This window comes from Scyliorhinus canicula, chromosome 8 (assembly GCF_902713615.1).
Source record: "Scyliorhinus canicula chromosome 8, sScyCan1.1, whole genome shotgun sequence".
Classification (NCBI taxonomy): Eukaryota; Metazoa; Chordata; class Chondrichthyes; order Carcharhiniformes; family Scyliorhinidae; genus Scyliorhinus; species Scyliorhinus canicula.
The window spans coordinates 1,011,220-1,024,391 of NC_052153.1; the positions used below are offsets into that span (position 1 = coordinate 1,011,220).

The 13,172-nt window shown below is 48.6% G+C and overlaps 1 protein-coding gene across 1 annotated transcript in view; it reads right to left on the minus strand.

Annotated features, from left to right (window-relative positions):
• Positions 1 to 489, minus strand: part of LOC119970047 (endophilin-A1-like) — a 182,860-nt gene extending 182,371 nt beyond the window's left edge. The window contains exon 1 of the mRNA XM_038803993.1: positions 294 to 489. Within this exon, the coding sequence (XP_038659921.1) occupies positions 294 to 338 (45 nt within the window). The 5' untranslated portion in view covers positions 339 to 489. The remainder of the gene's footprint in view (positions 1 to 293) is intronic.
• Positions 490 to 13,172: the final 12,683 nt, after the last annotated feature.

Sequence of the window (13,172 nt, forward strand, 5' to 3'; positions counted from 1 at the left end):
CACCGACACTCTGTGAACCATCCACATCCCAGCTGCAATTTCACTGGGATTTCACAGCGATTTCACTGGGATTGCACAGCGATTTCACTGGGATTGCACAGCGATTTCACTGGGATTTCACAGCGATTTCACTGGGATTGCACAGCGATTTCACTGGGATTTCACTGGGCAGCTGCTGGGAGTGAGGAGAGAGGATTCCTGGTGCTGGGGCTGAGCTGGCTTTTGGTGCAGAGAGACACACACACAGGCACACACAGACACACAGGGGGAGCAGCAGCAGCTCCTGTCCCTACCTGTGTGGCTTTGTGGAATTGCTTCTTCAGACCTGCCACAGACATGCTGCTTGGCTGAGGTTGGTGCAGGGACCCTGGACAGCTGCTTCCCCGGTCCTGGCTGGATTCTCGCCCCGCTCCCGCTCACCTCCTTCTTGCCTGACTCCAGGATTAAATTACTCTCTGCAAAACCAGGATATCCGGACCCAAGCTGACGTCAGTTTCTCTTAAAGAGACAGCCCTGGGTGTGGATCCAGTCTTGTGGATGGTGAAGCCAGCATTCTGCAAGCGGCCCGCAATAGCCTGTATTGTGCAGAGAGATGGGCATGATGTGCAATCACACAGATAGCTACACACATACATAAATATGCCTGCACATTGGGACAGCTGTCCCACAGACTAGTCCAGCAACAGCCTGACATAGCCACCCTCACAGAGTCCTCAACAGACAATGCCCCAAACACCCCTTCACTGCCGACCCGGGTAATGTCCTGTCTCACTGGCAGCTCAATCCCAGGAGAGGTGGCAGCACGATGCTATACAATCCGGACGGATTTGCCCCGGGAGTCCTCAACATCGAGTCTGGTCCTCATGAAGCATCATGGCTCCAGGTCAAAGATGGACCAGGAAACCCCCTGCTCTTTGCCACTTAGCGCACCCCCTCCTCGCCGCCCCCCGCCGTTGTGTTCTGCTGCTTCGGATAACACAGGCTGCTACTTGATGCAGTCTTAACTAAAGGATGCTCCAGACTCTGAAATGAGTTCAACGTGTTTATTGAACTATTAACACAGTTCTCAAATGAGTTTGACTCTCTGTTAATCTAACTGTAGTAACTCAGTCTAATTGCACCAGCTTGCTCTAAGCCACGTGCTGGGGTGTGATGCTGCTGATCAACCCTGTCTAACTCTCTAGATGTCTGTCTGTGGAAAGAGGCAGGGTGTGAGTGTCTCATCTCTTTTAGAGTGTTTATGTCATGCCCCCTTGTGGTGATGCCACCTCTAAGTGTCTTGACTGCCCATTGGTTGTGTCCTATTCTGAGTGTTCATTGGTTGCATGTTTGTATATCATGACATCTCCCTTTTTTTTAGATGTATATACATGTGAATGTGTCCGTCTAATGTGACTGACTGAGGAATACAGAACAGAACAAACAAACCAAATGCTCATACGTCCAGTCTCTGAGGCTTGCATCTGATCTTCGTCGACCGCCAGAGAGGTGGTGGAGGGGATGACGGTGTCTTGACAGGCGAGTGGAAGGCACGACTGGTGTCCTCGTGGTTCGAGGTGTCTGGAGGTGGCAATTCGACATGTTTTGACAGGTTTTGCAGTTCAGGACCATGTCTGTGATGTCCTGGTTGATGCCGGGCAGTAGACATCTTGCCCTGCGTCTGCATTTTTCTACGCGCGGGTGTCCCTCATGAATCTGCCTCAGCGCCATGCTCTGGAGACATAGCGGGATGACTATCCTGTCCGGATTGAGCAGGATGCCGTCGATCAGCGTCAGGTCATCCTTGATGGTGTAGAATCGAGGGCATTGCCCTTTCTGCCAGCCATTGCTGAGGTTGTGGATGACTCGCTGCAACAGGGAGTCTTTGGCCGTCTCTTCTCGGATGAGAGCGATCTTCTCATCTGTTGCTGGGAGAGTGCTCGCACACAGTTGTACCTGCAATTCAATGAGCTGGATGATCTCCAGTGGTTCACTGGACGAGTTGATGGAGCCGGACAATGCTTCGGCGATGGTGAGCTCCTTGCCAGGTGTGTGCACCAAATTGAAATCGTACATCCGGAGTTTGAGCAGAATTCTCTGCAAACGAGGCGTCATGTCGTTCAGGTCCTTTTGGATGATGTGGATCAGAGGCCTCTGATCTGTCTCAACAGTAAATGTTGGCAAGCCGGAGACATAATCATGAAATTTGAGGATGCTGGCGAGAAGACCTAAACACTCCTCAATCTGCGCATATCTGGTCTCAGTGGGTGTCATTGCCCGTGACGCGATTGCTAATGGTACCCAGGATTACGTGTCATCTCTTTGAAGCAACACCGCCCCATTGCCATCCTGACTTGCATCTGTGGATATCTTGGTCTCTCGGTCTGGATCAAAGAATGCAAGGACAGGTGCAGTGGTGATCTTGGCTTTCAGCTCCAGCCATTCTGTTCGGTTGATTTTTTTCACCAGGTTGCGTAGGGCCGTAGTGTGTGGCCAAATTCGGGATGAACTTGCTAAGGAAATTGCCCATTCCCAGGAAGTGCAGTACTGCCTTCTTGTCCTCGGGGACTTTCATTGCCTCGATGGCTTTAATTTTGTCTGTGTCCGGGTGCACACCGTGTTGTGAAATCTGATCGCCCAGGAACTTCAGCGTGGATGTCCCAAAACAGCACTTGGACCTGTTTAGCTTGAGGCCATGTTCATGTATGTGTCAGAATACTTTCTTGAGTCACGACACATGTTCCTCTGGGGTTGTGGACCAGATTATGATATCGTCAACGTAGACATGAACCCCTTCTATTCCCTTCATCATCTGTTCCACGATGCGATGGAAAACCTCTGATGCCGAGATGATGCCAAAAGGCATTCGGTTGTAGCAGAATCTGCCAAAAGGCGTGTTGAAGGTGCAGAGCCTTCTGCTGGATTTGCCAAAATCCTTGGGATTCGTCCAATTTTGTGAGGAAGCGCGTGTAATCTTACTCATGATTTCTTCCCTCTTCAGAATGGGGTAATGTTCCTGCATAATGTTTTTGTTTAGATCCTTGGGGTCAATGCAGATGCGTAGGTCCCCCGATGGCTTCTTTACGCACACCATCGAGCTGACCCAGTCGGTTGGTTCAGTGACCTTGGAGATGATGCCTTTGTGTTGTAGACTCACGAGCTATGCCTTCAGGCACTCTCTCAGTGGAGCAGGGACTCGTCGTGGTGCGTGGACCACTGGCTTGGCATCGGACCACTGGCTTGGCATCAGCCCACAGTAGAATCTTGCACTCGGACGGCAGCGTGCCCATCCCGCTGAATAAGTCTGGGTACTGGTTAGGATGTCGTCAATGCTGCCTGAAGGTCTGAATGGGACGGCATCGTGGTGTAGACCCTTTGAATGAGGTTCAGTTGTTTGTAGGCGTGCACGCCTATCAGGGACGCCCTGTCTGGTTTAACAATCTCGAAGTGTAAGCTTGTGTGTGTCGGCTGGCCACCTGCAGATGGCAGGACCCCAGTGCCTTGATTCCGTTTCCATTGTAGTCCAGGAGTTTACAGGCAGCTGGAAGGATTGTGGGGGCTTCTTGATTCTCTTGAAGTCCACGTGGAAAATCAGGTTGGCGGAGGCACCTGTGTCCAGTTTGAACTGGATGGGGCAGTGGTTGACCTTCATCACTGCTCGCCATTCGTCCTCGGAATCCACGGCCAGGATTGATTGGACTCACGATGTGTCTGGTGTGGCATATTCACACTTTGTAATAATGCCCACTCGGTGTTGTCCAGGTTTTCATCACCTGGATCCGTCGCACTGCCTGGATCAGAGTCATGCGTTCGGTGTTGCACACTTCTGATGTGCCGCTGTCGGAATTGGGAGCGCTGGCTCCTGACTGGTGCTGCAGATCTGCACAGGGCTGCAAAGTGGTTTGGCTTCCTGCAGTTTAAACAGCGTTTGCCTCTTGCAGGGCAGTTTTAAAAAAAATTTGCAGTGCCGCAGGTCGCACACGTCATGATGCTCAGTGCGTCGTTGCGCCTGAGCGGTGCGGTTCTCGGACGTCTGCACCTGTACAGTACGGTTTTCGGCCGCTTCGTGTTCCCGATCGCATTGTGAATGCATCGGGCCCTGGGAAGAGCGCGAAATGGCCGCTTTTGTCAATGTGGAGGCGCTGCATCCGGGAGATGGCCTGAACACTCTCCACCTCGTGGGAGGCTTGTTTTTCACTTTCTGTCGCTTTGTACTGTGAATGGTGATTTTTAGAGTGTTCATGCACGGTACACGTTTCAATCGCGACTGGCAGGGTCATGTGCTTGATTTCCAATAATTGCTCTCCCAGAGGATCAGAGTGGACTTCAAAAACGACTTGTTCTCTGATCATGGAGTCAGTGATATCACCGAAGTTGCAGGATTGCACTAGCAGTCTAAGGTTAGTGAGATAGGAGTTAAAGGATTAGTCTTTACCCTGCATCCTCTGCTTGAAGATGTAGCGCTCGAAGATTTTGTTGGTGTCCACCTCGCAGTGGCTGTCGAATTTGTCCAGGATAGTTTGGTACTTCGTTTTGTCCTGCCCTTTGGAAAAGTAAAAGTAGTTGAAGATCTCTATCGCATGGTCACACACAGTGGTGAGTAGAAGAACCATCTTCCGAGCATCAGTCGTGCCATTGAGGTCGATGCTTCCACGTATAGTTGAAATTTCTGCTTGAATGATCGCCAGTTGGCACTGAGATTGCCGGTGGTCCTGAGCTGATGAGGAGCCTGAATCTTGTCCATTGTGCCTGTATTCAGTAGCTGTTGTCATGGATCTTGCTGAGTTGTACTAAATATATTGAACAGTCACTCCTGGTATCATGTTGTGTTCTGCTGCTTCGGATAACACAGGCTGCTACTTGATGCAGTCTTAACTAAAGGATGCTCCAAACTCTGAAATGAGTTCAATGTGTTTATCGAACTATTAACACAGTTCTCAAATGAGTTTGACTCTCTGCTAATCTAACTGTTGTAACTCAGTCTAACTGTACCAGTCTGCTCTAAGCCACGTGTTGGGGTGTGATGCTGCTGATCAACCCTGTCTAACTCTCGAGATGTCTGTCTGTGGAAAGAGGCAGGGTGTGAGTGCCTCATCCCTTTTATAGTGTTTATGTCATGCCCCCTTGTGGTGATTCCATCTCTGAGTGTCCTGACTGCCCGTTGGTTGTGTCCTATTCTGAGTGTTCATTGGTTGCATGTTTGCATATCATGACACCCTTGTACCCCCCCCCCCCCCCCCCCCCCCCCCCCCCCGTATCCCCCCTCTCCCCCCACCACCACCACCAGCTGATGACTCAGTTCTCCTCTATGTTAAACACCATTTAGGAACATTGGAATTAGGAGCAGACGTCGGTAATTCAGCCCCTCGAGCCTGCTCCGCCATTCAATCAGATCATGGCTGATCGCTTCCTGGTCTCAAATCCATCCCCCCTCCCCCCCCCCCCCCTGTTCCCCATATCCCTGTAACCCATTTTTAAAAATCAGAAATATATCTATCTCCTTCTTGAAACCATTTAATGATTCAGACTCCACCGCACGATGGGGCAGCGAGTTCCACAAATTCACCACCCTCTGCGAGAAGTAGTTCCTCCTCATCTCAGCTCTAAATCTACAGCCTCTCAACCTATATCTGTAACCTCTCGTTCTAGATTCCCCACAAGGGAATTTTAGTATTTTATATACCTCGATCAGATCCCCTCTCATCCTTCTAAACTCCAGCGAGTATAAGCCCAAAGTCTTTAATCTCTCCTCATACGCCAACCCTTTCATCCCCGGAATCAATCTGGTGAACCTCCTCTGAACTGACTCCAACACCATCACATCCTTCCTCAAATAAGGAGACCAAAACTGGGCACATTACTCCAGATGTGGTCTCACCAACACCCTATCCAATTGCAACAACTCTTCTTGACTTTTATACTCCGGTCCTTTTGCAATAAACACTAAGATTCCATTTGCCTTTTTAATTTCATGCTGTACCTGCAAACCGACCTTCTGCCATTCATGAACAAAGACACCCAGATCCCTCTGCCCAGATCCCTCTGCCCAGATCCCTCTGCCCAGATCCCTCTGCCCGGATCCCTCTGCCCAGATCCCTCTGCCCAGATCCCTCTGCCCAGATCCCTCTGCCCGGATCCCTCTGCCCGGATCCCTCTGCCCGGATCCCTCGGCCCGGATCCCTCTGCCCAGATCCCTCTGCCCAGATCCCTCTGCCCAGATCCCTGGGCCCGGATCCCTCTGCCCAGATCCCTCTGCCCGGATCCCTCTGCCTAGATCCCTCTGCACAGATCCCTCTGCCCAGATCCCTCTGCCCAGATCCCTCTGCCCAGATCCCTCTGCCCAGATCCCTCTGCCCGGATCCCTCTGCCCAGATCCCTCTGCCCAGATCCCTCTGCCCAGATCCCTCTGCCCGGATCCCTCGGCCCCGATCCCTCTGCCCGGATCCCTCGGCCCGGATCCCTCTGCCCGGATCCCTCTGCCCAGATCCCTCTGCCTAGATCCCTCTGCCCGGATCTCTCGGCCCAGATCCCTCTGCCCTGGGGCATTTTGAATCTACTTTCCATTTAGATGATAATTTGCCTTTCTATTTTTTCCAAAATGGATAACCTCACACTTATCCACTTTAAATTCCATCTGCCAAACTTTGGCCCAATCTCCTAGCCTATCTGTATCCGTCTGTAAAATCTTTCTCTCCTCTTCGCTGCCTGCTTTCCCACCTATTTTAGTATCATCCACAAATTTTGCTATGTTACACACTGTCCCTGCTCGCAGATCATTGATATAGATTGTAAACAGTTGAGGTCCGAGGATTGACCCCTGCGGCACCCCCGCTAGTTACAGTTTGCCAGCCAGAGAAGGACCCATTTATCCCAACCCTCTGCTTTCTGTAAGTCAGCCAATCCTCAATCCAATCTAGTACTCTACCCCAATCCTCTGCGATTGTACCTTAGAACATAGAACATAGAACGATACAGCGCAGTACAGGCCCTTCGGCCCTCGATGTTGCACCGACATGGAAAAAAACTAAAGGCCATCTAACCTACACTATGCCCTTATCATCCATATGCTTATCCAATAAACTTTTAAATGCCCTCAATGTTGGCGAGTTCACTACTGTTGCAGGTAGGGCATTCCACGGCCTCACCACTCTTTGCGTAAAAAACCCATCTCTGACCTCTGTCCAATATCTATTACCCCTCAATTTAAGGCTATGTCCCCTCGTGCTAGCCACCTCCATCCGTGGGAGAAGGCTCTCGCTGTCCACCCTATCTAACCCTCTGATCATTTTGTATGCCTCTATTAAGTCACCTCTTAACCTTCTTCTCTCTAACGAAAACAACCTCAAGTCCATCAGCCTTTCCTCATAAGATTTTCCCTCCATACCAGGCAACATCCTGGTAAATCTCCTCTGCACCCGTTCCAAGGCTTCCACGTCCTTCCTATAAGGAGGCGACCAGAACTGTACGCAATACTCCAAATGCGGCCGTACTAGAGTTTTGTACAACTGCAACATGACCTCATGGCTCCGGAACTCAATCCCTCTACCAATAAAGGCCAACACACCATAGGCCTTCTTCACAACCCTATCAACCTGGGTGGCAACTTTCAGGGATCTATGTACATGGACACCGAGATCCCTCTGCTCATCCACACTACCAAGAATTTTACCATTAGCCAAATATTCCGCATTCCTGTTATTCTTTCCAAAGTGAATCACCTCACACTTCTCCACATTAAACTCCATTTGCCACCTCTCAGCCCAGCTCTGCAGCTTATCTATGTCACTCTGTAACCTGCAACATCCTTCCGCACTGTCTACAACTCCACCGACTTTAGTGTCGTCTGCAAATTTACTCACCCATCCTTCTGCGCCCTCCTCTACGTCATTTATAAAAATGACAAACAGCAACGGCCCCAGAACAGATCCTTGTGGTACGCCACTCGTAACTGAACTCCATTCTGAACATTTCCCATCAACTACCACTCTCTGTCTTCTTTCAACTAGCCAATTTCTGATCCACATCCCTAAATCACCCTCAATCCCCAGCCTCCGTATTTTCTGCAATAGCTGACCGTGGGGAACCTTATCAAACGCTTTACTGAAATCCATATACACCACATCAACTGCTCTACCCTCGTCTACCTGTTCAGTCACCTTCTCAAAGAACTCGATAAGGTTTGTGAGGCATGACCTTCCCTTCACAAAACCATGCTGACTATCCCTAATCATATTATTCCTATCTAGATGATTATAAATCGTATCTTTTATAATCCTCTCCAAGACCTTACCCACCACAGACGTTAGGCTCACCGGCCTATAGTTACCGGGGTTATCTCTACTCCCCTTCTTGAACAAAGGGACCACATTTGCTATCCTCCAGTCCTCTGGCACTATTCCTGTAGCCAATGATGACCTAAAAATCAAAGCCAAAGGCTCAGCAATCTCTTCCCTGGCTTCCCAGAGAATCCTAGGATAAATCCCATCCGGCCCCGGGGACTTATCTATTTTCACCTTGTCCAGAATTGCCAACACTTCTTCCCTACGCACCTCAATGCCATCTATTCTAATAGCCTGGGTCTCAGCATTCTCATCCACAATATTATCTTTTTCTTGAGTGAATACTGACGAAAAGTATTCATTTAGTATCTCGCTTATCTCCTCAGCCTCCACACACAACTTCCCACCACTGTCCTTGACTGGCCCTACTCTTACCCTAGTCATTCTTTATTCCTGACATACCTATAGAAAGCTTTTGGGTTTTCCTTGATCCTACCTGCCAAAGACTTCTCATGTCCCCTCCTTGCTCGTCTCAGCTCTCTCTTTAGATCCTTCCTCGCTTCCTTGTAACTATCAGACGCCCCAACTGAAACTTCATGCCTCATCTTCACATAGGCCTCCTTCTTCCTCTTAACAAGAGATTCCACTTCTTTGGTAAACCACGGTTCCCTCACTCGACCCCTTCCTCCCTGCCTGACTGGTACGTACTTATCAAGAACATGCAATAGCTGTTCCTTGAACAAGCTCCACATATCCAGTGTGCCCAACCCTTGCAGCCTACTTCTCCAACCAACACATCCTAAGTCATGTCTAATGGCATCATAATTGCCCTTCCCCCAGCTATAACTCTTGCCCTGCGGGGTATACTTATCCCTTTCCATCACTAACGTAAAGGTCACCGAATTGTGGTCACTGTTTCCAAAGTGCTCACCTACCTCCAGATCTAACACCTGGCCTGGTTCATTACCCAAAACCAAATCCAATGTGGCCTCGCCTCTTGTTGGCCTGTCAACATATTGTGTCAGGAAACCCTCCTGCACACATTGTGCAAAGAATGACCCATCTAATGTACTCGAACTATATCTTTACCAGTCAATATTTGGAAAGTTAAAGTCTCCCATAACAACTACCCTGTTACTTTCGCTCTTTTCCAGAATCATCTTCGCCATCCTTTCCTCTACATCCCTAGAACTATTAGGTGGCCTATAGAAAACTCCCAACAGGGTGACCTCTCCTTTCCTGTTTCTAACCTCAGCCCATACTACCTCAGAAGAAGAGTCCCCATCTAGCATCCTTTCCGCCACCGTAATACTGTCCTTGACTAGCAGCGCCACACCTCCCCCTCTTTTGCCCCCTTCTCTGAGCTTACTAAAACACCTAAACCCCGGAACCTGCAACAACCATTCCTGTCCCTGCTCTATCCATGTCTCTGAAATGGCCACAACATCGAAGTCCCAGGTACCAACCCATGCTGCCAGTTCCCCTACCTTATTTCGTATACTCCTGGCATTGAAGTAGACACACTTCAAACCACCTACCTGAACACTGGCATCCTCTTGCGAAGTCAAATCTGTGCTCCTGACCTCTATACTCTCAATCTCCCGTACCCCAAAACTACAATCCAGGTTCCCATGCCCCTGCTGAATTAGTTTCCTTCTGGATCAATCTTTTATGCGTCACCTTGTCAAGAGCCTTCTGGAAGTCTAGATATACCACATCCACAGGTTTCCCATTATCCACCATGCTGGTTACGTCCTCAAAAAACTCAAGCAAGTTTTTCAAGCATAACTTAACTTTCTTAAAACCATGCTGACACTGGTGGCTAAACTTTGTCTTTCCAAATGTTCAGTCTTAGCAAAAGCACTGATAGTGGCAAAGGCACAGAATGTGCTCTGGGTGGGAGACTTCAATGTCCAACACTGTAGCCATCTGGGATGGCCACTTACAACTAGGTGGAGAGAAACTCGCAAAGCCTAGTGGGTAAAATGGACAAGCCAAGACTCAGCCAGACAAGACAAGCCAGACAAGCTCAGAGTCTGAAATGCATATTTGCGAGTGAAAAGTCCAGACGGTACCGAAACTCCGACCAATTAGCATGTTAATCAGGCCGATTAGCATTTGATAGCCCGTCTCCACCAAAACAAAGGACTGGTACTCGAGCGACCGGGACAGTCCCAGACATTTTGGCGCCACTCCCTCTTCAAGGGAAACGCAAACAACGGGGTCAGTGACCGCTTAGGACACGCCCAGCCATCCAGATCCCCGCCCACATATTGGTTAAGGAATCGAACGGAGTGATTAGGGATCACCCAATTAGTAAGGCCCAAATCGAAGGACCGCCCAAAGGAGCGCGAAAACCGGCAAGTATTAGAAGAAGAGTTCGCCACATGTTCGTCCTCTCTTTGACCTGGTACCCCGGTCACGGCCAACTCCAATTTCAGTAACACCAGAAGCAAGTCCAAGTTCAATGCTCGCTACCAGACGGATGAGCCCAGCTGAGCAGCAGTTACTCCTTTGGACTCAATAGATCCAGAATCGAACAGTGGCCACTGTTTCTCTGACCTAAGCCTGGTGCCTGAAGTTAAGTACAGGTTGTCTTAGTTGATAGGTGTAGTTAACTAGTAGTGTTTATGTTGCATAACTAATTGTGTGTAAATAAAGTACCATTGACCTTGAACTAACTAACTGGTGTTTGGCTCTTTGATCGATAGCCGGTTGAACCTTGTCGTGGTATCATTGATACCTGGCGACTCTAAGCATTCGGACATAGATAGCATGGAAAAAAGGCAAATTCACTGATTGCCATAATTGGAACAGAGCCACAGAAAGGACAGAGTAAAAGAGTAAAAGAAGGAAAGGCAATAACACCAAGAGTGGCTCAATAACACCACTACTGACCGAGCTGGATGGGTCCTAAAGGACATAGCTGCTAGACTGGACCAACCAGAGGCAAAAACACAATTGAACTCATCCTCACCACCCCCATTATAAGAATTCCCTGGAACCCCTATAACAATACTCCAATCAACAAGATGCATATCAATATTCTGTATAAAATTAGTTAGACAATTTAACATATATTTATTATATTTAACATATATTTATTATTTATATCACAGATACATTACAGTATTGGGCAGAGTGATCACCACAAAGTCACTCTGAAGACCAAGTCTCACCTTCACATTGTTGATATCCTCGATCATGTTGTGTGGCCCTATCTTGATGCAAAGTGGGATAGGACCAGAATTGATTTGGCAGCTCAGCTGGGCACCCATGAGGGCAGTGAGCAGCAGCAGAATTGTATTCCACCATAATGTGTATCCACATTGTCAGCCCCACATTAACTCTGTAAGTACCAGACCCAAACACTACACCTCACCCTACACCTTTATCCCATGGGTAGAGAGTTACTTTAGCTTACTTTACGTCTTATACATTTACTTTATTGTTGCAACATCACAGTATTAACATTATTACAATATTCTCACTACTCCATCTCCTCCTTTTGAGTCATTGAAGTCGGAGGTTGAGGAGGTCTCGAGGTTTCCTACCCTTCACCATCTTGTTGACTGTTCTGTTGTGAGAGTGATGTGGTCCAGTGGTTCGGTTGTTGTTGGTTTGCTGTTTGGATGCGTTTTCACCTGTTTCTTCCACTGCTTGATGTTAAAGCACGTCGGTGGATCTGGCTGGTTTGGTGGTTCTTGTGTGATGGGTGAAAGTGGTATTTGTCTGCTTGGCAATGTCTACTTTTTTCATCTGGGCCGTCAGGGAGCTCCCAGAGGCTGAGGAAAGGTGTTCCTGTGGTGGTAAGATGATTGAGTCGCATGCCTTTTCATTGTTGATGCTGGGAGGTTGCAGCATGCCTTGTGGTCTGGCACGTTGACGGGAAGTTGCCGTGTGTGCATAATGGTTGCCGTGTCTACCGACTATGCCATCATTGTATTTGGAGGTAAAGGCTCTTCAGACTGTTGATCCTTCTCTAGTACCATTTCCAGCAGAGGTCTGATGGTCGGGGAGGGGGTGGCAGAGTGGTATTGTCACTGGACTAGTTATCCAGGGACCCAGGGTATATTCTCAGTCAGGGAACCCAACCACAGCAGATGGTGACATTTGAATTCAATAAAAATCTGGAATTAAAAGTCTAATGGTGACCATGAAACCTTTATCGATTGTCGTAAAAACCCATCTGGTTCACTAATGTCCTTTAGGGAAGGAAATCTGCCATCCTTACCTGGTCTGGTCTACATGTGACTCCAGACCCACATCAATGTGTTGCCTCTTAAATAGCCTAGCAAGGGCAATTAGGAATGGGCAATAAATGCTGGCACAGCCAGTGATGCCTTCATCCGGGAATGACATTTTTAAAAAATCTTGTGTGCGATCGGTTGGTTTGACCATTGGGGAACATTCCAGGATATGCAATGATGATGCTCCACAAAGAGAGAAGGAGGATCACAAGGAAGTCAGTCTGAATACTCTTTAGTGTTTGAGGACTCAGGACTGTGCTGTTCTGACTGGCTAACGACGGTGGCAGTCTGTACATCTCCTGTCATCTGTTTACTGCCACATGTATTCTCTCTGCTGATCAGTATTTCCATGACAGATTATAAGAGTAGGTGAGGTCCTCCAGTGAAGAGTAGCTGAAGTTAGTCGCTGGTCAGTAAGGGAGATTTCCCAGTGAAACGTAAGTGAGAAAACGCAGTGAAGGGAATGGGGCGGGGGGGGGGGGGGGGGGGGGTTAGGCAGTGATGAATAGGTGTGATTACCCAGTGAAGAGTAGGTGAGATTATCCAGTGAAGAGTAGGTGAGTTTACCCAGTGAAGAGTAGGTGAGATTACCCAGTGAAGAGTAGGTGAGATTACCAAGTGAAGATCAGGTGAGATTACCCAGTGAAGAGTAAGTGAGATTACC